At 34.8% G+C, this 25,349-nt stretch overlaps 1 protein-coding gene and 1 pseudogene across 3 annotated transcripts; both read right to left on the bottom strand.

Annotated features, from left to right (window-relative positions):
• Positions 1-5,699: 5,699 nt before the first annotated feature.
• Positions 5,700-11,644, bottom strand: LOC147275054 (uncharacterized). 2 transcript variants are annotated; one of them, XM_086257039.1, is made up of 15 exons: positions 11,475-11,644; positions 11,143-11,213; positions 10,862-10,963; positions 10,641-10,754; positions 10,221-10,277; positions 10,061-10,099; positions 9,811-9,936; positions 9,595-9,654; positions 9,288-9,413; positions 8,872-8,966; positions 8,565-8,770; positions 8,078-8,279; positions 7,696-7,984; positions 6,408-6,484; positions 5,700-6,099 (listed from the first exon to the last, which is right to left on the bottom strand). In XM_086257039.1, the coding sequence occupies exons 1-15, from the start codon at positions 11,602-11,604 to the stop codon at positions 5,925-5,927; spliced, it is 1,869 nt and encodes a 622-aa protein (XP_086113165.1). In that variant the 5' UTR covers positions 11,605-11,644; the 3' UTR covers positions 5,700-5,924. The 2 variants fall into 2 exon arrangements, with proteins under 2 accessions (XP_086113165.1, XP_086113166.1); XM_086257040.1 differs by having other exon boundaries at positions 10,883-10,963.
• Positions 11,645-14,303: 2,659 nt separating this feature from the next.
• On the bottom strand, positions 14,304-21,898 carry LOC147275053 (uncharacterized; annotated as a pseudogene). The gene is made up of 15 exons (XR_015124229.1): positions 21,697-21,898; positions 21,378-21,454; positions 19,350-19,451; positions 19,117-19,230; positions 18,673-18,729; positions 18,542-18,580; positions 18,289-18,414; positions 18,090-18,149; positions 17,779-17,904; positions 17,356-17,450; positions 17,050-17,255; positions 16,608-16,809; positions 16,222-16,514; positions 15,986-16,062; positions 14,304-14,660 (listed from the first exon to the last, which is right to left on the bottom strand). The product of XR_015124229.1 is annotated as an uncharacterized LOC147275053 (transcript).
• Between the last annotated feature and the right edge of the window lie 3,451 nt (positions 21,899-25,349).

Raw genomic sequence — 25,349 nt, 5'->3', positions numbered from 1 at the left:
ACTGAATCTGCTACCTTGCTTCCTTATAAGGCTGGTATCATGCTCAAATCTAAGCCTTTAAAAACAATCTTTTTCTCCCTACTCTACTCTGTCTTTCGCTACTTTGTCTTCAAAGGCTTTTATTAATAGTCATGACCGTGGTGTAATGAATTGTGGCAGGAATGTAGCATATCAACATGCAAACACAAAAGAGAATAAGAATTCACATGTAGCAACTCACCCTATCATAGCGATAGGGGTGTTTATCGGTTGAAATCCGTTAGTTTTTTGTAAATTTGCATTTGATTTGATATTGATTTCCAAATTAAATTTTTTACAATCCAATCCGACATGATCTAATTGATATTGAATTGAATGATCAATTTCTTACTAAAAAAAGCAAAATATATTGAAATATACAAAATTAGTCATCGAATTAAATTCTATCACATTTTAATAGACTTATATGTGAAATTAAAATTGAATACTAAAGAAAAGTGTTTTGTTAAATAATGTAACAAACAAAAGATTATCAAATAATTTAAATAACTCATTATTTTCTATATTTTCACATGCCTAAAACACAAAGGGGTATGAAATCTACTACATTAAATTAGATTGGATTTCATTGGATTTTTGCAAAGAAATCCATTATCCCATCCAATCATGTCAGTTTTTCTTTTGTTATATTCAATCATGTCAGTTTTTGAATTTGAAATCTAATTCAATAAGCCAAAGTCATAAAAATGATCAAATTAGAATGGATGGGATTAAATTTTGAACACCAGTACCGAGCGAAACCAACACTATGGATCGCATGTTAAAACATATAGACCAGAAGATTAATTAGAACAAGACATAATAATTAAGTGGAGGTTTTTTCATGTTAAAGCATATAGACATTTTGTTATATGACATGCATAATTAAAGTTGCACTGTGTTAGATTGTTACGCCTCAGTACACTCCGACCCAATTTAATGATTGGTTTTGTGGTTCTTTAAATCTTCATCCAAATGAAATAATTTGAAAAGGGGATTTGAATATGACAATTCTAAATTTGTTAAAAAATAATAATAATAACTATCAAACATTATTTGATATATATAACAAGCATGCAGATACAAGCAATGCGTTTCACTATGCACAAAGAATAATTTAAATAGGTTAAATACAAAAAATAGTTCACGAATTTTACTATGATTCTTAATTTGGTTTATTAATTATAAAAAGTGTTAATTTGGTTCATGAATTTCTCAAGTTATATCAAAATAGTACAAACGTTAATTTCTATAAAAAAATTTGAGAGCTGCTATTTGCACACCTTCACCAACTTATTTTGTAAAATTACTTAATTGACACAAAGAGAAATTACTTTAAAGAACAATCCACATCATTTGAAAAAAAAAAAAAACCCTCTCCTTACACACCCCAAACCCAACACTCCTAAACTACAACTACACACCTCACCTTCAACCTCACCTCCAACCACAACCAAAACACACCCCACCTGTAACCCCACCTTCATTCCAAAACTACCAACACCCACCTCCCACCTTCATCGCCGCCACGCATCCTCTCTCCACCATAGTTATTGGAAGTTGGAGGAATGCCCTAATCTAAAATTTTTGGATTTAAATGTAAATTTAATGTTTTCTTATCTAATTTCAATTGGTTAATTCATCTTAATACCAGCTGGTCTGCTGAACATTTCGGTTTCGTTCGGTAGTAAGCTGTCAAACCTTTCAGTTTCGTTTGGTAGTAAGCTACCGAACAAAACCAATTTGTTCGACAACTACATGCTAAACTATCAGTGATTGTTCGGTGGCTTTCTGCCGAACCACCTGTGTCATTTTTATTTTTTATTTTTGTTAAGCTTTTGAAAAATCTTATATACACTAATGCAATTATCAATTTCTTGTTGGAAAATATAAGTATGAATAGAAGAAAAAGGGAAATCCGTTTCATCTTCATCCGGAGAGGAACTCCTCATTGTTGGAAAAACACAACCCACAACTTTTGCGAGAAAACTGGCAGAAACATCACGAACTAATCGTGAGGCGGTTGTTGAAGAAACTGATATTTAGGGTACTGTGCACCCAGGTTCATAGAATGTTGGTGATGAGAACAATCCCAACAAATTAGCTGAACCTTTCCCTGCAGCTCCCACGGACACATGCATGAGGCTCGTATGCTAGGGATTACTCAGCCGATTGTGATCCATCCACACAAGAACTCATGTCTCTTGATAGTGATTAATTAAGTTATGAACACTTATCATATATTTTGAACTTGCTGCATTATTTTTACTATTTGAAAAATATAACCATATATAAACATAGTCAAATTATAAATAAAACATAGTCGAATTACAAATAAAACCAATGTCAAATTATATAAGATTTTTCAAAAGCCTAACAAAAAATATATTAAAAACGACACAAGTGGTTTGGCAGAAAGCCACCGAACAATCACTGATAGTTCAGCAAGTATCTGTCGAATAAATTGGTTTCGTTCGACAACTTACTACCGAACGAAACTGAAAGGTTCGACAACTTACTACCAAACAAAATCAAACTATTTGGTAGATTACTATCGAACAACCTGTGAAACCCTATAACCCAAACCCAAAATTTCAATCTTGAAACCCAGAAAACTCACACTCCAAATTATCTCAAACAAACAAAAATAGGTTTTGAGGTGGATTAACCAATTTAAATTTGATAAAATAGCCTAAATTTGCATATGAATAAAAAAAATTTAGCTTAGGGCATACCTATGAGTTGACAACAATGGCTATGGTGTTGCAGTAAGGTGGTGAGACCACCAACGACAGATTGACGGCGGCAAGTTGACGATGACTTCGACGGCTGAGTTGACAACGGTGGTGACGGCTCTGATGACAATGTTGGTATACAGAGGTGTGTTCTTGACTAGGATTGGGTGGGCGTAAGGTTGGGGGTGGGGGTGTATATTGTTTGAAATGGTTGAGTGGGTATGTATTATTTGAATGGATTGAGTGAGGTGTGTAAGAAAAATTTGGTAAGATTAATGAGATTAGGGGTATTTTGGTAATGAGAGGAGTGTGTTAAAGAGAAATTTTATATTTTAAAATATGGTAGGAGGTGTGTAGGAGAAAAGTGTGTGCAAAAAAAAAAAATGTGTGCAAATAGCAGCTCTAAAAAATTTAAGCCAAAATGTGAAGAATGGATTGAAACACCCCTGAAAATATAGTTATATACTTATATGTTGTGCACATGACTAGTTCCGTTAATTTTTTTATGAAAGTTAACGTTTACACTATTTTTGTACAATTTGAAAAATTAGTGGACTAAATCGACACTTTTTATAATTAATTGATCAAATTAAGAATCACGGTAAAATTCGTTGATCATTTTTGTATTTAATCCATTTAAAATTCATGTCTTTTTTTTTTCTTCTAAATCAAATGGAAATAGATATCAATTAAGCAATTTAATTATTTCTTCCCCAAATTTGAAATCAATCCTTCGAAATGCACCCTAATGTACAATAACTACTCCTGAATTATAACTGGTTTTGCACTTTACTCTCCTTATTTACTTTCATCTTTTCCCTGGTAAAAGTTTCGATTCCTACTGCTTGTGTTACTGTTGCATTATTGTTGAACGACTCTTCAAATGGGGTTTCTCCAGACTGTGGAGCAGAAGAATGTAGTGCATGCTTATAACATGTTGCACAAGAATGTAATGTATGCGTATAATAATAGAGTGCTTATATACTCACCCCATTATATTATTTTCACACCAATCTTAGTTTTACACACCTTATTAAATTTTCAAAAAATATAAAAATCTTTTTCACACCTTTCATTATTCTTATAAAGCTTATTTGCACATTTGGCACCTGACTTTAAGATGTTGGCTCAATTTACCCCCTTACATTTTTTTGTCTCACATAATCCCCTGAACTTTTATGCTATGTTCCACATTGCCCGATTCTGTCAACTTCGTCTACACCACAGTTAAAAATGTTGACGTGAAAGGGTAATTTTGTCATTGCAGCTGTAAAATATTTTTAAAACAATATTTAAATTAATAAAATAAGAAAACTTTAAATTAAAATAATATTTTAAAAATAAGATCTTTAAAATTCAATTAAATTTTTTTAAAAAAACCAAACCTCTCCCTCCCCACCCACTGCGCATGCCAGCCCCCTATCTTCCCACCATTTCGGCCACCCCTCCCTCTCCACCCACTACACATGCCCACAAACTGCCACCCACGCCCCACCCATCATCTCTCTCTCTCTCTCTCTCTCTCTCTCCCTCCCTCCCTCCCTCCCTGCCTGCACATGCCTGCCCCAACTCCTCCCCGCCCAGCCAAGCTCCGTACCACCCAGCCTTACCCTTCCCCGATCCTCCCCACGCAGCCCAGCCCAGCCCCAGATCGGCCCACCCCTAACCAGCCCCTCCCCCAACTCCTTCCCCCGCCCCCAGTGGCGGATCCAGAACTCAACTCTTGTGGGGGCAAGATTAAGAGGCAGCGAGTAGAGGCAGCAGAGTGACTGAGCGAGCAGCAGAGCAGGGGGCGACGGGCGACGGCGAGGGAGCAGGGGCGACGGTGACTGGCGCGCAGCTGTTCAGGGGCGTCGGCTTGTCGCCTTCAGCAGTTCAGGCAAGTTGGGGCGATGGTCTGGTCTGGGTGATCGAGTTTCTTCATTTTTGTCATTGTGCGCAGGAGGTCTGGTCTGAATGCATCTGCAATCTTGCCCCTACCAGCCATGGCCGTCGCCCATGCTCCCTGCAAATCTGGTCATGGCCGTCGCCCCTGCTCCCTGCTTCCTCTGTTCTGGTTCTTCCTGCAAATCTGCAATCTTGCCCCTACCAGCCATGGCTGCCACCAACACCCAAGCTTCATTCATGGGGTCAAGATTTTTCCTTGAGCTTAGCATTTCTGGGTTCATGGGGTCAAGTGACCCCATTGACCCCACTGTAGATCCGCCCATGCCCGCCCCCACCCAACCCCTCCCCTCCCCTCCCCTCCCAGCCTCACCCTGCTATAATTAAAAACAAACAGAAGATTCAGATCTTTATTAAAAATATAATAATAAAAGAAACATAAACATCATATATATGTCACCCACTACAAGACATGCATAAAACCCACTACATGACCCTGCATAAATATGAATGAAAAAAGAATATAACTACTCGTAATAATATTCAACCCTTGTATAACATGTTGCTGAGCTAGACAAGATTTATGGCTTTGATTTATCTTTGTTCACTGGTTGCGTGTGCAAATGAGCTCAAATTGAGAAAATATATGGTCTTTAATCCCTTTATATGATATAATAATCCAAGTCGAAGCTGAGCTCGTCCTACAGATGAGCCATACCAATCGAGGCCAATTTCAGGTTTGGCTAGTCCAAGCTTAAGCTTAAGCAAATTAGCGTTGTTGTGCTAGTGCGCTGAGCACGTGTATCTTGTCCAACTCGTCTCAATCCTTACACTTAGCTCACAGTCTCACACTGTTAGAGAAAAAATATGCAGTTACAAATTGAGATGGTTGATCAATTTCATCCCTCATCGGATGTTTCTTGTGTGTGTGTGTTTGTGTGTGTAATATTCGACCATTGGCTTCCTTCCTTTAAATCATTCCATCCAAATCGAGATTTAAAGAAGATTACAAAACTAATCATTAATTTGGGTGGGTGTGCACTGAGGTCTAACAATTTAATAAACCATAGAGTTGCGCAACTTTTTTTTTGGCCAGAGATAATTGTGCACTTTTAATTATGCAAGTCATAAAACAAAATGGCTCTTGAACAGATTACAATAACAATTGGTGGATTATGGATTGGGTACAATAAACTTAAAATTAACTCCACATTTAACAAATCTTCTCACTATGTCATCTCATATGCAATGCAATATCAACTAATTGACTTACGTCTTCTTCTAGTCTTATGGTCCGTCTACTTTAACATGCCATCCAAAATCCGTTCCTGTAATGATTATAGTTGGTCGTAGGTCTAGGCTTGGCCTTGAGAGTGGGGAGGATGGGGTTGAGGGCTCGATGGAATGTGGGCTGCTACTTCGAATTTCTTCTTTTCTTTTGCGTTTGCCACTGTTTGGTCCCCTGTTACAATTGAATACACCATGATTAGATAGCTGGAAACATGAGATTAGTAAAACAACATTAATAAGACAGAATAAAACAGACTGACAAATGATGAATAACCACTAGGAGGTTCAGGTGCGGGGATCCCATTCATTTCTGCCTAAGCCCAATTGATTTGTAGAGCAGGCCAATTGATCGACTAGTTATGCGAAATTTTGACAACTTAAATCAACCAAGTATTTCAATTTTGACTAAGAATACGCAATTGCAAATCAACTTTAAGTATGAGAGAAGGTAACCAACTACTTTTGGAGGGAAAAACATACCCACACGCCCAAACATTCTCTACTGGGTTACGCTTTGATAGAACATTTGTATGCCAATCAGTCCACTCACAGTTTTCCTGTCAAAAGAATTAGAACTCTAAAAATGACTGGACAGTGCAAACAGTAGGCTATACACATTTTTCCTGGTATTAAAACTTCCATAGGGTGTATACACCCTATCAGTACATCTCTTCCATAACATGATATAATGATAGGGGCATGTTTGTACTATTCAGTTAAGGTAATAACATCTAGTTGGTAATAACAGCATAAATCCATACAAAAGCAACAACCAAGAATGGGGATGGACCGATGGATAAATTTATAAAGCCTACAGGAAATCATAGAACTAGTATTAAAATAATAAAATGGAGTTGTAGTAAAAATTTAAGGAATAGTTTACCGAAAAAAAAAATTAACGAATATAAGATTTAGGGTACGTTTGGTACCCTATTTAAAAACCATTTTCTGTATTTAAAAACCCAAATTTGTTTTTAAATTTTTAAATTGTGTTTGGTAGACGACTTTTGAAAATGAATATCTGAAAAAAATTCAAAAATAACACCCTTTTAAAAAATGATTAAATATCGTTTTTCAAATTTGTTTCTTTTCTTTCACACGTCTGCCTCGCCACAAACTCTGTTTCACAGCAAATCCCACACTTCCATAGAGAGAGAGAGAGGAAGTTTCAGATTTCAAAAGAGTATCAGATCCAGAGACCAGAAAAAGCAATTTCCTGTTTGGTTGCCGAGAAAGCCATAGACAACTTGCCAGTTACCATCCATGGATTTTTTTGAGAAGAACTCATCGTTCTGCTTTGATTAATAAGATTTGGTCATCACTATGTTTATATGTGTGCTTGGTTGAGTGGATAACAAGAATTAGGAATTTACTTACTATTTCATACCAAATAGATTTAAATTATAAAAATTGTTCCTCAAAATTCATATTTTCAAAATAAATCATAGTTTTAAAAATAGATACCAAACGAAAGTTTTATGATTTTTCAACTTCAACAACAGTGCGAAAATACCAAAAGCATTTCCAAGAATATCATACCTTTTCATAATCTGAGTAAAATTTATAGAAATAAGAGTTTAGGGATGCAAAAAATCAGAACCAAAAGACAAGAAGTGGGGGTCCACTAACCAATCAAACAACCATCTAAAAGACTAGGTTTTAAATCCATAGAAGAATACTGCAATTCACTTGTAAATATTTATTTCATAAACACTAAACTTAAAAGACAGAGAAACATATATAAATATGGAGAAATAGAAATAAAAACCTGCAGATACGCCTGAATCTCGCTATTGCTATTTCTCAGTTGAATGATTTTGTTGGATATGCTTTTTAAATGTCCAATATTCCCCATCTTGGGTGGGGATCTACCCTCAGCATGAACTGTTGGCTTGTTTGAATGAGCTGCCAATATGAAATCCTTTTCTGCTTGAAGAATTTTTCCAACTAGATCACACTCGCAAAGAAGATGTTGTACAAGAGGAGCATTCTTGCTTTCCAAACATGATACTATTATGTTTTCTATGAGGTGATGTGCACGGTTGTTAAATGGGTACCTGGAATACTCAGAATGAAATTGGGGAATAAACATGTATTTAATTGTATCAATTCACTTTTTATAAAACCAGAAATTAAGACTCTGAACTTACGTAAAAAACAAGTCTAAAATTCTTCGTACTGCTCCAAGAAGAATCAATTCCTTCTCAATAGCTTCACCACCAACCACCAGTAATACTGAGATGAACTCTAATATCTTTAAACGATGATTCCCAAGAGGTGGCTGTAATTTGCCATATGTAGTTAACAACACATTGTCCACCGAAGGAACATCCAAAAGCTTCAGCAAATCACCTGCAGGATAGTAGCCTGATTATCAGTATTTAGTTTTTATTCTCCTTCAAAGAACATAATTTTGTGCTTCATAATTCGCTTGCAGAAGTTAGATGTTATGTTAGCAGTTCAATTGTTCTGTGCATAATCAACAAACATCCAACGAATGAAATTATGCAACCAGATTTTGTTAAATCTGGACATCCAGATGTGAGAAGTATTCAATGGATATATGTACCCCCATGAATGAACGTGCATTTATAGCAGTCATACACAAACACCAGCAAATTAAGGAGATAATTTTACCTAGGCTCTCCAGCATGCACACAATAGTCTCCGGATTAGCAGTAACTCTAGATCCACGAGTAATTTGATGTCCATAAATATGTTCATATGCTCCCAATGTTATCCTCCTTGGGTCTAACAAACAGATGCATACCGACAGTGAGTTAATGAGAACAGATTTTGGTCGTGAGTCCTCCAAAGCATGCTTAAATAATCTTTGTATAAAACTGCATAAAATACAACGTACATAAGAACTTCAACACAGAAGCTAGAGCTGAAATGAGTGTATAAGAATTTTAAGTATATGTAAGAAGAAAACAAATGCTACCTTGGGTTGGAGATTTTAGTAGAAAGTCCAGGTGGAGCAAACCTTGTTATAGCACAGAGCGTCTCTGATGCATCACCATGCACTTCAGGAGAATCCTATAGAATCATGCTCACAATAATTTGCTCATTAACAGCAAATAAATCATCCTTCTATTGAGACTAGTAATAGAAAAACATATAGCTGAAAGGAACTATGCAATTTTCCTACAGGCAAATCAAAATTGCACAGCCTTCTTTTAGTAAGCAATAGATTCAGCACAACCTTCCATTAAGAAGGCATTAGCAAGATCATGGTTCTATCTCTTTTCTCCAAAAACTTCACACAAACTATCAGTTCGAATATGTAGGGGGCAAAAAACCCCAAGAAGCCCATTGGGCATTGCATAAATATAGCTTATATGTAAATTAGTTACTTACTGAAGACCTGAACTTGTCTGCAATCATCTCTAGCACATCTGTATCTTGTATCCGGTGCAGTGCTTCCATAAACTTTGTATAAATAAGTTCACGACAAAAAATTTGGGTTTTCATGAACCGCACTGCCTAATTGAACACAACCAATAAAAAGCATGTCAATATTTAATAGCCCACAATCACAAAGTTCTCTCTTACAGTAAGGGTCGAAAATCAAAAGCTCAAGATGGCAATTACTGTTGTATGAGCTTAAAACAGTGAACAAGTTTCAAATACCAGAAGCAACAAACAAGGGTATCTAACAACCAACCTCCATGATAGATGTAATTCCAATTTGGTTTTCTAGCTTCTCAACAGTTTCTTTAAGACGCTGTATGCCCACATAAGAAAAGTATCAGCTCAGCAATACCTTACAAAGAAAATAACTTAACTTCTGATGTCTAAATCATGCATTGTGTGTGTGTGTGCGTATATATATATATATATAGATCACAACTCAGACACGCAATGCATCAAAAGTATTCACCTTTTGATTATTTATAAGCCTCACGACATTGGATCGAGGAGAACATTCATGCTTAATGCAGCCCAACACAGTATTCCTGAATTCAGTTATTCCTTGAAGGGGACCAATAGCAGACACCTTGAATCCCTATTCATTTACAGGCGAAGAAATATCATCAATTTGAAATTCTAACTTCACCTGGAGGTTGGAAGACCAGAAAAAGAAATGTAGAATACAACCATCAAAATCACAAAAAAACAGTAACACTTACATAAACCGCAATAGCACATTCTGTCACTGTCTGAAGTGCCTGCTTCCCAATTATATTGTGAAAAATTAGAGGAGCAACAAGCAAAAAGAATTAAATATGTAACTAACACAATCTAAGGCTATATACATAATTGCCTGATGATTCAGATCACTTAATGCACCTTTATGGTGGATTCCCCAGGGCCTATTAGGCTCTCCACCCATTTATTAAATTCCTCCTGCACACAATAGTAGAGATTAGAACAAGCTAAACAGTGAGCTTTTGCAATCTCCAGCATTAGAAAGAGGTATTGGGTCTGACTCTTCATGGAATAGGTAGTGGGACACCCAGGCTTATATTCCTCATATTATCCTCACATTTGTCTTTCACTGAACCCTAACCAACTCTAAAGTCTAAACCTTTCTAACATCAAACAAAAGCTCTAATCACCATGTTACATTGCTGAAGCCTGAACTGAAAATATCCTAGCTGCATCACAACTACAGAGAATGCTTCCAGAAACATAAATGATAAAAGGTTCATAACTTACATTTGCTTGAAGAAAAATTGACAGGTGGAAGGAATTTTAATCAATACCTACCTCCTTGTTCTCACATTCTTCGCAAGTCCAACATTCTCCGCAAGCCCGGCCATCTTTAGGAGGGTAAGCCTCAATGACTTCACATTGCATTTTGTCATTCAGTATTTTTATTGCCTGTAATCAAAATGTTCAGCACCAAATCAATTTAACTTTAGAATAGCTCATAGCTCATACACAACAGATAAAAAAGCAATAACAAAGGATCTGCCATTTGAATGTACCCGATGTGGAGGAAACCTTACAGACAAGAGTTTAAGAAGATGCTTAGCCCTTATAAAGGATTTAGTCCTTTTGGTTGTTGAGACTGTCATGGAACGCTCATCCTGACCATATAAATTAGAAATACAAATTTAATATGTGCACATATCATCAAATCACACATGCATCATCTGAAATAATCCACTGGTCAAAATATAGAGTGGATTTCACAAATTCATATTTACAAATTCAACAAAAGAGAGTTTTCAATTGAAAAAACAACATTATATTTAGCATGACATACCAAATTCAATTCACATGAAATACCATGTTCTCCTAGAGCAGATTCCACCGCCGGCCAACCTTTTTGCAAACCTATTTTTGCAAAAACAAAATAAATGCAGAAATTAGCGATTTGTTCTTTTAAATTGTTATAAATAATTACGATAATAACAATTTAAAAAATCTCAATAATGGAATAAGTTCTCATGAAAAATTGAAAATATGGCAGAAGGATGATATAGATTAATTTCACCTAAACTTAAAAAAAAAAATATATATATATATAGTTTGCCACAATTTCTAAGCAGCCTAATAACAAAGGAGAATTAGAACTAGAGAGGAATTAAGGTGTACCATCCTCTACATCTTCATCGTAGTAGATAGAGAAAGAGGTGACTTTAAGCGTGCCATCATCGTTGAACAAGGTAACTTTAAGTGTGCCGTTTTCATCGTCTTCGATGTATATATCCTTGGTGTTCTCCATTGTCGCTTGGTTTTGTTTCAGGTTTGGAATCCATAGAACGTATAAAGTATAAACAGAAAAAAGGGCTACCCCTCCGACCGAAAAAATAAAAGATAATTACAAATGAGTAATGAAATCTTTCAAAATTACAAAAAAGGTGAATACTAAATTTTCTATTATATTTTAGTCGAGCATAAATTATATTATGATCAATAGCCTTGCGGGCCCAGCCTATTACTAATTTTTTTTTAAGTTTGTTTTACCTTTTTGCCCTAGCCTATTGTTTTTATTTGGACACGTCAGCTTTTGGTTAGTTTTGACTTTTTTGTAATTTTTCGGAACTTCTATGGTATTGGGAGTGACTGTAATTTATAGTATTTGTTATGTCATTTTTTGTATAATATATAATTTCATTTAATTCATTTTAATCAATGGTAACTATTTTGAGATTTAAAAAATATTTATTGACTTATTTGTAATTTTGAAATATTTTATTGACCTTTTTGTAAATAGCTGAAAAAAAAATTGTCACCCCCAATTTGCTTTCCTCACTCCATTCAAAAATCACTACAAAAAATTAGATTAATCGGAAACCATTAAATCATTTAATTGTGATTGAATAAATAAACGAACATAGTGGTTTCAATAAACACTTGAAATGATAATCATTAACCAAATGCTTAAACAATTTTTTATTTGTTTAATTTTTATAAGAAATTATCCTTCAATAGAAACTTAGAAAATACACAGTTCTCATCATTGAATTACAATGTAAAATGAGTACCACAAGACATATCTCATTATGGCTAAAATGAGGTATACCTCATTTGAAGTGCTCCCTTAGACTTAGTTTAGTATTGTTGTGAGAAAAAGCTGTTGTGAAGTAAAACAGATGTGAAGTAAAGTTAGCTGTAAAGTAAAGTAATTGAGTGTTTGATAAACTATATTTTCAAAAGTGATGTGAGTGCAAAAAGCAGTATCAAAGTGTTTGTTAAATTTTAATGTAAAATTGATGTGACTGTTTATAATTACTAAAATAGACATAATGTATTATAACCCCTATTACCCCAGGGGGCAAATCCATGACACTCTATTTTTGACATAAATTTTGACACAAGTTTTGAATGAGGCTCACTCCATATAGGATTTCAACGATTCAAACCATCTATTTTTTAGGGTCTTCATTAAAGGATCATCTTTGCAAAAAAATTAGGTAAATTAGAAACCGTTTACCTACAAAGATTAAGTGGTTAAAAAAATAAACACTTGAAATGTTTAACATTTAATCTTTGTAGGTAAATGGTTTCCGATTTACCTAATTTTTTGGAAAGATGATCTTTTAATGGAGACCTACAAAATAAATGGTTCAGATCGTTAAACTCCTATATGAAATGGGCCCCATTGAAAACTTGTATAAAAAATAAGATGTCAAGAATCCTTTTCCATTACCCTATATAACATGTTGCTGAACTAGATCCATTTATGGCTTTGATTCATCTTCTGTTTACTAGTTGGTATGTGCAAACCAGCACAAATTGTGAGAATATATGACTTTTAATCCCTTTATATATTATAATAAGAGCCATTTATAGGCCAGTCTAATTTTATTTCCTCTCTTAGACTAATACCTTAATGTTTTTTAATTTTTGACTGAGGTCCAAAAATATTGTCTAGATTTTTTTAATTTAAAAAATGTCTAATATTATTCTAAAATTAATAATATTTAAATCTTAATATTATATAATATTATTCTAGTTTAATATTATCATATTATTCTAAAATTAATTGTAGGATTTAAATTATATTAATATAATAAAAATGCATGAGCCTAAAAAATAGAAAATAATCAAATAAGGAAAAAAAAAATTTATGGGTACATTTCAATTGTACCAATTGATCGATGGTTTATCGGCGTTTATGTTATGATTTAACTTTGGAATTTTGGGCGCCCAAAATCTCAGAGTTAAACTGTAACATAATGCCTCCACCAAGCTCATTATATACCCTAGGAAGGGATGAGGTGAAAAGATGAGAATTTACCTTTCTCGGGAAATGAAGCAGCATGGCAGAGCGATCAATGGCTGAAACCAAGCGTTCAAATCAAGTACGCATCTAATCGAATATGTATATATATATATATACCAACTTAGGTATTTGTACAATTAAAATGTACCTATATATATATAAACCTAGGTGTTATTACAATTAAAATATACATATATATACTTTTTTTTTACTTGTTTGATTATTTTCGATTTTGTGGGTTAATGAATTTTTTTTATATTTGTATAATTTAAACGGATATTTTCTTTTATTATTTTAAATTATAAAACATAAAAACTAGATAATAAGTCAAAATTTTTTAAAAGTTCATTTTTTGGACCTTAGCCTAAAAAATTAAATTTAAGTACAAATACAAATCTAAATTTCTATATGATTTTAGTCCGAATGACGCTCCAAAATTGGACCTACTTTTATAATAATCCAAGTCGAAGCTCAGCTCGTCCTACAGATGAGCCATACCAAACGAGGCCAATTTAAAGTTTGGCTAGTCCAAGCTTGAGCTTAAGCAAATTAGCGTTGTTGTGTTAGTGCGCTGAGCACATGTGTATCTAGTCCCACTCGTCTCAAACCGTATACTTAGCTCACACTGAAAGATGGGATATTAGATTTTTGAGGCAACAATGGCTGTCGATCATGCACTGTAAGAGAAATTAATATGCAGTTACAAATTGACTTCACATTAATTAACAGAATGGCTCCTTGAATGGGTGCATTACAGATTATTGTCTCATATGCAATGCAATATCCAACTCATTGACTTGCGTCTCAAGACATAATTAAGCAAAGTACACAAACTCAAATATGAAAAAGCGTCCACTTAATTCTTGTCTTCTTCTTCTGGTCCATATACTTTAACATGCCATCCAAAGTACGTTCCTGTAATGATTATAGTTGGTCGCAGGTCCAGGCTTGGCCTTGGGAGAGGGGAGGATGGGGGTGAGGACTCGATGGAATGGGGTGGGCTGCTACTTCGAATTGCTTCTTTTCTTTTGCGTTTGCCACGGTTTGGTCCCCTGTTACAATTGATTACACCATGATTAGATAGCTGGACGCATAAGATTAGCAAAACAACATAAATAAGAATAAAACAGACCGACAAATAAATCAATAAGATTCAAAGGATTGTTGTGTTTTTAATAGTGTTGATGCTCAAAAATGGTAAAGCAGTCAACGTCGAGTCGAACCACGTAGGCCCGTTGACCCACCACTGAGTGGATGACACGTCGAAGTGGGGCAGGAACGGGTAGCTGGGTCCGACTGGTGAGTAATGAGAGATAATGATATCCAAGCACCCTGCACAGGTACACAAAAGTGAGCGGGAAGGGCACCGGTGTGGTGCCGGCCAAAGCTCCTCCGACGCTCAAGTCAGTGTTCAGAGAGATCTGAGAGCAGAGTGAGTGAATAGTATAATAACGATTTCAGTTCCTTTTTTGTGACAAGAAGGTACCTCTTTTATAATACCTTTGGAAGAGCGTCAACCAATCCGGTGATGACACGTGTCCCTTGTGATGACTTGCACTGTAGGAGCGCCACGTGTCACCGGTCTTGAGGATCCGAGTGAGTTGACACGGGTCGGGGCCTAGGAGGCTGGAGCTTAGAAGGCCGGAGCCTAAGAGGCCGGGGCCCAAGGGGCCGGAGCCCATGAGGCCGGAGCCTAGTGGGTCAAGGCCTAGGAGGCCGGAGCCTAGCGGGGGCTTAGCTTTTGGGTCTAGGCCCAAACGACATGATGTTAAGCCTTGTGTGACTTGTCGTTATGCCCAGATGTTTAATCATACGAACAAATAGTTTCGTTGGACTGATGAAGTACCAAATTTGATACCTCTAGTGAAGAGGAGGTGGAATTTTATGGGACAAAGGGCATTACTGTGGGCTTCAGTATTTTCACAATTTCACGAAATACCTTTTCATCAACTTTTTTTCAGATTGGAGGGCTGTTGTTATCTTGGCTGATCAGTGCTATTTACTATGTTTTCATTATATTTTTGTTAGTTGTAATGTGTTTTCTGTATACAGAGACCATTAAACTTTTTCATTTTAATTAATGAACTTTTGTTTCTAATAACAAAACAAAGAAAAAGAGGGCTGTTTACCAAGGTAATATTTCACCATAAAAGAAAGCATGCATATATTTTGATGTGTGCAGGATCCCATTCATTTCGGCCTAAGCCCAATTAATTTGTGAAGGAGGCCAATTGATAGACTAGTTATGCGAAATTTTGACAACTTAGATCAACCAAGTTTTTCATTCTTTTTCTAGTTTTTGACTAAGAATATTCAATTGGAAATCAACTCTAAGTGTGAGATAAGCAAACCAACTACTTTTAGGGGAAAAACATACCCACATGCCCAGACATTCTCCACTGGGTTACGCTTTGATAGAATACTTGTATGCCAAACAGTCCACTCACAGTTTTCCTGTCAAAAGAATTAGAAGTCTAAGAACAGTGCAAACAGTAGGCTATACACCTATTTCTTGGAAAAGAAACTTCCATAGGGTGTAAATATTTATTTCATAAATAATAAACTTAAAAGACAAAGAAACATATATAAATGTGAGGAAATAGAAATAAAAACCTGCAGATACGCCTGAATCTCACTATTGCTATTTCCCAGTTGAATGATTTTGTTGGATATGCGTGTTAAATGTCCAATATTCCCTATCCTGGGTGGGGATCTACCCTCAGCAGGAATTGTTGGCTTGTACGTTTGAATGAGCTGCCAATGTGAAATTCTTTTCTGCTTGAAGTATTTTTCCAACTAGATCACACTCGCAAAGAAGATGTTGTACAAGAGTAGCATTCTTGCTTTCCAAACATGATACTATTATGTTCTCTATGTGGTGATGTGCACAGTTGTTAAATGGGTACCTGGAATACTCAGAACGAAATTGGGGAATAAACATGTATTTAATTGTATCATTTCACTTTTTATAAAACAAGAAATTAAAACTCTGAACCTACTTAAAAAACAAGTCTAAAATTCTTTGTACTGCTCCAAGACAAATCAGTTCCTTCTCAACAGCTTCACTGCCAACCGTCAGTAATACTGAAGTGAACTCTAATATCTTTACACGATGTTTCCCAATAGGTGGCTGTAATTTGCCATATGTAGTTAACAACACATTGTCCACCGAAGGAACATCCAAAAGCTTCAGCAAATTACCTGCAGGATAGTTGCCTGATTATCAGTATTTAGTTTTTATTCTCCTTCATAGTTCGCTAGCTTGTAGAGGTTAGATGTTAGGTTAGCAGCTCAATTGTTCTGTGCATAATCAACAAACATCCAACGACTAAAATTATGCAACCAGATTTTTTTTTTTTTAATTAATATGGATGTCCAGAATTAACACCAACTTAACTTAATGCAAGTACCATGCACCAAATTAAGGAGATAATTTTTTACCTAGGCTCTCCAGCATGCACACAATAGTCTCGGGATTAGCAGTAACTCTAGATCCGTGAGTAATTTGACGTCCATACCTATATTCACACGTTCCGAATTTTATCTTCCTTGGGTCTAACAAAGAGATGCATACTGACAAAGCGTTAACGAGAACAGATTTTGGTCGTGAGTCCTCCAAAGCATGTCGAAATAATCTTTGTATAAAACTGCATAAAATACATGTACATACGAACTTCAACACAGAAGCTAGAGCAGAAATGAGTGAATAAGAATTTTTAGTATATGTAAGAAGAAAACAAATGCTACCTTGGGCTGGAGATTTTAGTAGAAAGTCCAGGTGGAGCAAACCTTGTTATAGCACAAAGCGTCTCTGATGCATCACCATGCACTTCAGGAGAATCCTATAGAAATCATGCTCATAAGAATTTGCTCATTAACAGCAAATAAATCATCCTTCTATTGAACCCAGTAATAGAAAAACATATAGCTGAAAGGAACTATGCAATTTTCCTACAGGAAAATCAAAATTGCATAGCTTTCTTTTAGTAAGCAACAGATTGCAGCACAACCTTCTCTTAACAAGGCATTAGCAAGATCATGGTTCTAACTCTTTTCTCCAAAAACTTCACACAAACTACTATCAGTTCGAGTATGTAAGGGGCAAAAAACCCCAAGAAGCCCATTGGGCATTGCATGAATATAGCTTAATTAATGTAAATGGTTACTTACTGAAGACCTGAACTTGTCTGCAATCATCTCTATAACATCTGTATCTTGTATCCGGTGCAGTGCTTCCATAAACTTTGTATAAATACGTTCACAAAAAATAATTTGGGTTTTCATGAACCGCACTGCCTAATTGAGCACAACCAATAAAAAGCACACCAATATTTAATAGCCCACAATCATAAAGTTATCTCTTACAGTATGGTTTAATAATCAAAAGTTCAAGATGCCAATTACTGTTGTATAAGCTTAAAACAGTGAACAAGTTTCAAATACCAGAAGCAACAAACAAGGGTAGTTAGCTAACAACCAACCTCCATGATAGATGTAATTCCAGTTTGGTTTTGTAGCTTCTCGACAGTTTCTTTAAGACGCTGTATGCCCACATAAGAAAAGTATCAGCTCAGCAATACCTTACAAAGCAAAAGACTTAACTTCTTACGTGTACCTCATGCATGCAATGTATATATGATATATATCAACTCAGACACGCAATGCATCAAAAGTATTCACCGCTTGATTATTTAGAAGCGTCACGACCTCGGATCGAGGAGACCGTTTATCCTTAATACAGCCCACCACAATATTCCTGACTGTATTTATTCCTTGAAATGGACCAATAACAGACACCTTGGATCCCTATTCATTTACAGGCAACTTGAAAATCATTAAATTTGTAATTCTCACTTCACCTGGAGGTTGGAGGACCAGAAAAAAGAAATGTAGAATACAACCACCAAAATCACAACAAAACAGTAACACTTACAGAAACCACAATATCACATTCTGTCACTCTACGAAGTGCCTGCTTCCCAATTATTTATATTGTGAAAAATCAGAGAAGCAACCAGCAAAAAGAATTAAGCAGCAAAACATGATTCAGATCACTTTATGCACCTTTATGATTTTATCCTCGGGGCCTGCTAAGCGATCCACCCATTCACAAAATTCCTCCTGCACACAATAGTAGAGATTAGCACAAGCTAATTAAACAGTGAGCTTTTGCAATCTCCAGCATTAATTAGAAAGAGGGATTGGGTCTGACTCTTCATGGAACAGGTAGTAGGACACCCAGGCTTATGTTCCTCCTATTATCCTCACATTCGTCTATCACTAAAGTACTAATTAAACCCTAACCAACTCTAAAGGCTAAACCTTTCTAACATCAAACAAAAGCTAGCTCTAATTAATCACAATGCAGTTACATTGCTGAAGCTTGAACTGAAAACATCCTAGCTGCATCACAACTACGGAGAATGCTTCCAGAAACATAAATGATAACTTACATTTGTTTGAAGAAAAATTGACAGGTGGAAGCTAGGAATTTTAATCAATACCTACCTCCTTGTTCTCGCATTCTTCGCAAGTCCCACATTCTCCGCAAGCCCGGCCATCTTTAGGAGGGTAAGCCTCGATGACTTCACATTGCATTTTGCCATTCAGTATTTCTATTGCCTGTAATCAAAACGTTCTGCACTTAAATCAGAAGATTAATACAAGATAGCTCAAATAAAAAATCAGTTCCATGAAAAAATATATACTTGGAGTTTTCAAGTAAAAAAGAAAAATCGTACCCGATCTGGAGGAAAACCTACAGACAAGAGTTTAACAAGATGCTCAGCCCTTACAAAGGATCTAGTCTTTTTGGTTGTTGAGATGGTCATGGAAAAGTCATCCTGAGCATAATTATAAATACAACAATTTAACATATATGTGCATATATAAAATCACACCACTACACCATTTTTCTCTTAAATCCACTATTGGTTTATGTTATCTATTGATGCATTAGAAACTAAAGATTGGTTTAAAGGATCAATAGCTACCATGCAGTCACTTTTAGGCTGATGGTTGTAGAGAAAGGGGTGGCAAGGTGGCTATCCAAACCAAATTTTTGGAATGGTGGAGTTTGGAGACAAAAACTGTCCAACGCTGCTGACAATTTCTCCCTCCACCAATGTTGCAGGTAGTCGCAAATAGAGGCTCACCATTGTTTTGAAGATAGTTGCTGTATTCATGAAGAGCAACTTGAATTAAAAGAATGCCTCCATCGACTTTAGTAATTGTCTGTGTGCAATCTGATATTATAATAGTATTAACAATTTTATGATAGTACATCAGTATTTGAAAATCAAAGTAAATAATTAATTAATTATTATAAACCCCTTATACATTGAAATCAATTGAAATACAGTGTATAATGATATAAAAGAAAACAATGAAAGAAAATACATTTGTAGATCTTAATGCTTTAATCTCTCTTGTCATTCGAAAAATTCCCTAAGTTTAAAAGAAAAAAAAAAAGGAACGTATATGTAAAGTGGTTGTGGCTGTTGTTGCTGATGTTGAAGTGTGATTGTTCTTCACCATTGGTGTTGATGGTTCTTCTGTGTTCTGGAAAAAAAATACCAATAAATACTTGGTCCATAATAAAAATGAAGCACCCAAATCTTAACAAAAATATATAATTCAAATAGTAATTCAGCAGATGGCAACAAACATGAGAAATCAAATATCCATGCCAGAAATGAGAAATCAAAACCCAAAATAAAGACCCCTAAAATCATAAAGAAAATAGAAAAAACAAAAAAGAAAAAAATAGTTGAACACACAGACCTGATGCCGATCGATTCTAGTATGGTCCTGTTATTGTTTAGATTTTCCCGATTTATTTGGTGTTGGGATGGTGTAGAGAGAGATGCATGTGAAGCAGGTGTGGTGCATGAAAGATCAAGAGATCTGAAGTAAAAAAATAAAAAATAAAGACAGACAGATCGGAAGCATGTGGGGGAGAAAGAGCAAGAAAGGGAGAGAGAGATCTGAAGCAGATGGGATGAAACTATGAAAGGATCAAGAGCTCTCGTTTTTTCTTTACTAAGAACAAGAGATCAAGAGATCTGATAAAAGGGAGATCTAAAGGGTGTTCAGACATCTACTCCTTCACAATTTTGAAGCGGCCCCACCATTTGGAAATATCAAATGGTCCAAGGATGAGTTATTTATTAACACATATACCTTTAAGTCTCATTTCACACGCAAGTGTGTGTTCCAGTGCTGCTCCACACTTCCCCATAATCTGCAATGAGAACATTTTGGTGTGTCAGTGTGAGTATATCTATTGTTTGCAGACAATACACTACAACAATGTCACCATTCTAAAATTAGTTTAAACCTTAAGTGGCAAATGATAATTAAGACAACTTTTGAATCCCACATTTGCCTCTTTCAGTTGGAATTGTTGTGGGAAAGGAATAAATCTCCCACTAATTTTCCAGTTTGGTTACCATTTTTGTGTAACTACTTATTAGTCAACTATTATATAAATTAGTGGATCGTAAAGCAACTATTACTTCCACTAAAATTTTTTAAAACAACTAAAATATTAATTGGTGACTCTAAAAAATGTCATTTGTCACTAACTTCAATTTAGTTTCAATTCAAGGTGGCTATAAGGGGTATTTGTTGTAGTGCACATGCATAATTTGAAATAATCCACTGATCAAAAATATAGAGTTGATTTCACAAAGATCAATCAAACTCCTATTTACAAATTCAACATAAGAGTGACTTTTAAAAAACAGCATTAAGTTTACATGACATACGGGATTCAGTTCACATGAAATACCATGCTCTTCTAAAGCAGATTCCACCGCCGCCCAACCTTCTTGCAAATCTATTGCTGCAAAAAACAATGCAGAGGCTCAAGAATGGAATAAGTTCTCATGAAAAAAAAAAAAAAAAAGAGATGATATAGTTTAATTTCACCGGTACGGTGGTACACTCAGACTAAGCCAATCAAACTTTCATCCAAAATCTCCTAATCATACCTAAAACTTAAAAGAAAAAAAAAAAAAAAAAAATTCTCACAATTTCTGAGCAGCCTAACAAACAAAGGAGAATTAGAGAGGTATTAAGATGTACCATCCTCTTCATCGTAGTCGTAGCAGATAGAGAAAGATGTGACTTTAAACGTGCCATCTTCGTTGAACAAGGTGACTTTAAGTGTGCCATTTTCATGGTCTTTGATGTAAATATCCTTTGTGCCCTCATTTTTCTCCATTGTCGCTTGGTTTTGTTTCAGGTTTGGAATCCCTAGAGCGTAGAAACCAATGAATTAAATTTTGATTTTGAGGAAATTTTGAAGTTCAAAAATATGGAAATTTCAAAAAGAAATTCGATTTTGTTAAAAATTTAAACAAAAACAATTGAAATTTTTAACAAAATTTCTATAATTTCATTTCGGTAATATTTTAAAATCTAAAAAAAATGGAAATTTCAAGAAAATTTTCGAAATTTAAAAAATTGAATGGTATTCATCTTATATAAAACTAAATTACCATTATTTGTTGTTTATTTACGATTACAAAATAGTGTATAATAATAGACAATTAAAATACGGAATTACATTCTGGGCCACAAAAAAAAAGAAAAATTACATTGATATAATTGTCTAATGAGGGCCAGATTTACCTAGCTCATTTTAGTCATAATGAGATATAATTTGTGAGACATACTTCGTATTGTAGTTCCACCAAGCCTTCTATTTATTAGTCTATATTTAAAAATCATCCATGTAAAAAATTAGATTAAGCAGAAACTATTTAAGTCATATAATTGTGATCGAATAAATAGACGAACATAGTTGTTTTAATAAACACTTAAAATGATGACCATTAATCAAATGATTAAATGATTTTTAATTTGTCTAATTTTCATAAGAGATGATCCTTCAATAGAGACTTAGAAATTAAATATACAACTTTCATTATTAAATTACAATATAAAGTGAGTCCCACAAGACATACCTCATTTGAAGCGCTCCCATTGTCTAATACTTGTGTACATTTATGTACGTATTGTAATGTCTAAAATTATAATTGTCCAATTTTTTTTTCCTTTCATTTTTCAGTAATGATATATCATTTATTGTTGTTATTTCTAATTGTGGCAAAATTGTATTGATATATAATTTGTAATTGTCAGATAATTTTGTACTGTACTTGTCAACCAATTATATAGGGTAATTGTCAATCAATTACGAACTGTAATTGTCTAAGATTATTCCATATTAGATTTTGTCTAAGATTGTAAATACTAAGTATATCAATTACTGTAATTGGACGTCTCATGTCTGCGACTCTGTCTGATATACTCAGTTACTCATTGTTTCCAGCTATCTAAGATTGTCAATCAATTAGATATAGCAAGCAATCTACTCCTCTTTTTTATGAATAAGAATGAACAATGGATTGGAATCAAACTCCTTATTCATCTTCTTATGAGTTTTATACACAACCTTGTAAAAAATAAGAATAATGTAACTATATAATGCAGCAATGCAGGCAGCCCAATAGAGAAACAATGGCACAAAATAAAGAATGACTAGGGCTCAAAGGAGTACAGGCTCTTCCAAGGAACTTATCAAGTCTTCGAAATTAAAAACTAGCCATCAGCCTTTTTGCAACAGCCTCTCGAAGTTAAACACCAGCATAACAAATGAACAAGTCCGCACCTCCAGGTTGACGGGCCTGGATATAGAGAAAAACGATATTGGATGGAGAACTTCATGTGTCAGCTTAAAGATCGAAAAGATTATTACATTAATCATGCTTAGATATCTTAGGCCAAAAAAAAAAAAATCATGCTTAGATATCAGAGAAATGTACATGACACTTCAATTTTGACAACCATCCTAAAAAAGTTGACTTCAATTGACAGAACATGCATATGAAAGAATCCTGATTCTTGGCTCTTCCTTTCTTTTGCCCCAGAATATTGGATCAGTCTACTTATCAGGTTGTTTTAGGATACAGAATTCTTCATGTTTCAATCAAGGCCCGTTGAGCATGCATGATTATCATTTAGTTGTATATACATGGCTGCATGCTAGTATGTGCACCACAGCAAACACAAAACAAATCTTGTTGTGAGATAGCGTTTGAGTAATTTACTTACCTCAAGATCAGTCGCACCATCCCTAATCATGATTACTTTCTTGTAATTATGAGCCTGGAAAACCAGTTTAATATATAAGCTTTGCAAGCAGCACGTACACTTGGCAACTAAAACATCGAACTAATTAAAGGCTATATAGACCAACCTTCCTTATTTGTTGAACTGCAGTGGCTTTTCCTCCACTCCTAGAAGTGGGCTCATTATTGTCAAAACCCAGAAACTCCCCAGAACTTCCAAACAGCAGTTGATTGCCAAACACATGCATTTTCAGGTGGTATCCCAAGAATTGATGCAGCAGGCTTTAATTACAAGTTAACTCGATCGGTTAACAATAATAATATAAGGAGAGGATATTGAATTAATTTTCAATTTATTCTCCATCATAATTAAGCTAATTCTATATTTATATATGAGATCGATCACGTGTAGGAAGCTCTTTATGAGTCCCATAACGTACAATGATAATCAGACTCCAAATCATTTCATATCTATCCTCTCACCAATAATATCCCGAACACACGATGAAAAATTTAAAAGAAAAAAAAAAAAAAAAAAACGGAAGATTGAAATGCAAGTTACCGCTGTATATAACTGTTTTTGTTTGCCCTTCTCAGATCTAGCTGCTACTTTCTTTTTCTTTGCTTTTCGGTTTTCTGTTGCTCGCTCCCTCCTCTAACAATGTTTGGTAAAATTTAGCCAAAAAAAAAAGTTTGGTAAAGGAATCTAAAGTGCAAATCTACCCAAAACTTTTCATAATTGTGAAATTAAACCCCAGGTCCGTCAGTGAGCCAGCCCAACTTGACCCTCTTATGAGAGTCAAGATTGGGCCTTAGTTTTTCCCATATTTGGTTCATTTGTTACTGCCCATGGATTGATCCTTGCCTTATGGGCTGACCTGCTATATATTATGTTGATAATAGTTTTAAGATAATTATTTGATGAGGGGAATTTGAACTAAAGCCTCTCTCTAAAAATATTACTAGATTAATAGTCAGTTCTTGTTAACGATGTTGAGCTCCATCTTGTTAGGGAAAATAAAAAATAAAAAAAAGTTTTTGATTGCAAATATCTTGAACGTTTTAAGTAAATGTGTAAAAGTAACAATTTCTTGAAGAAAGGCTTTGTTTTTGTGTTCACCTTAGACTTAGAGGCTACACAAATTTGATAGCTTTTCATACTTTCAAAAGACAATTATCTTATTCCATATCCTTCTACTCTTTTGAAAGACACAAAAGGAAAGTGCAAACTACAAACTTATTTATATATTCTCAAACGACAAATTCTAAGAATTTGTGAACCCACTTAAAGAAACTGTAAATACACCTGTGTTCACTACTTGATGAATAAATTATAGGACTTGGAAATTTTGTAAGGCCAAATACAAATTTTTGTTATATTTTTTAATAAATCAAATGCTATTTCTAAACAATTTTCCTGTACACAAGTCAAAAGTGATGATATCTTGATTCTTGATGTATTTGAAGAATTTTTTTTTAATTATTATTTTAACCAACTGACCATATAGAAACACACATGCATATCTATAAGCACTCACCCTATATTGAAAGAGAGAGAGATTGAGAGAGAGAGAGAGAGAGAGAGAGAGAGAGAGAGAGAGA

Source organism: Dryas octopetala, chromosome 9, assembly GCF_963921425.1.
Source record: "Dryas octopetala chromosome 9, drDryOcto1.1, whole genome shotgun sequence".
NCBI classification, from domain to species: domain Eukaryota; kingdom Viridiplantae; phylum Streptophyta; class Magnoliopsida; order Rosales; family Rosaceae; genus Dryas; species Dryas octopetala.
This window is presented reverse-complemented; position numbering and strand designations above follow the sequence as displayed.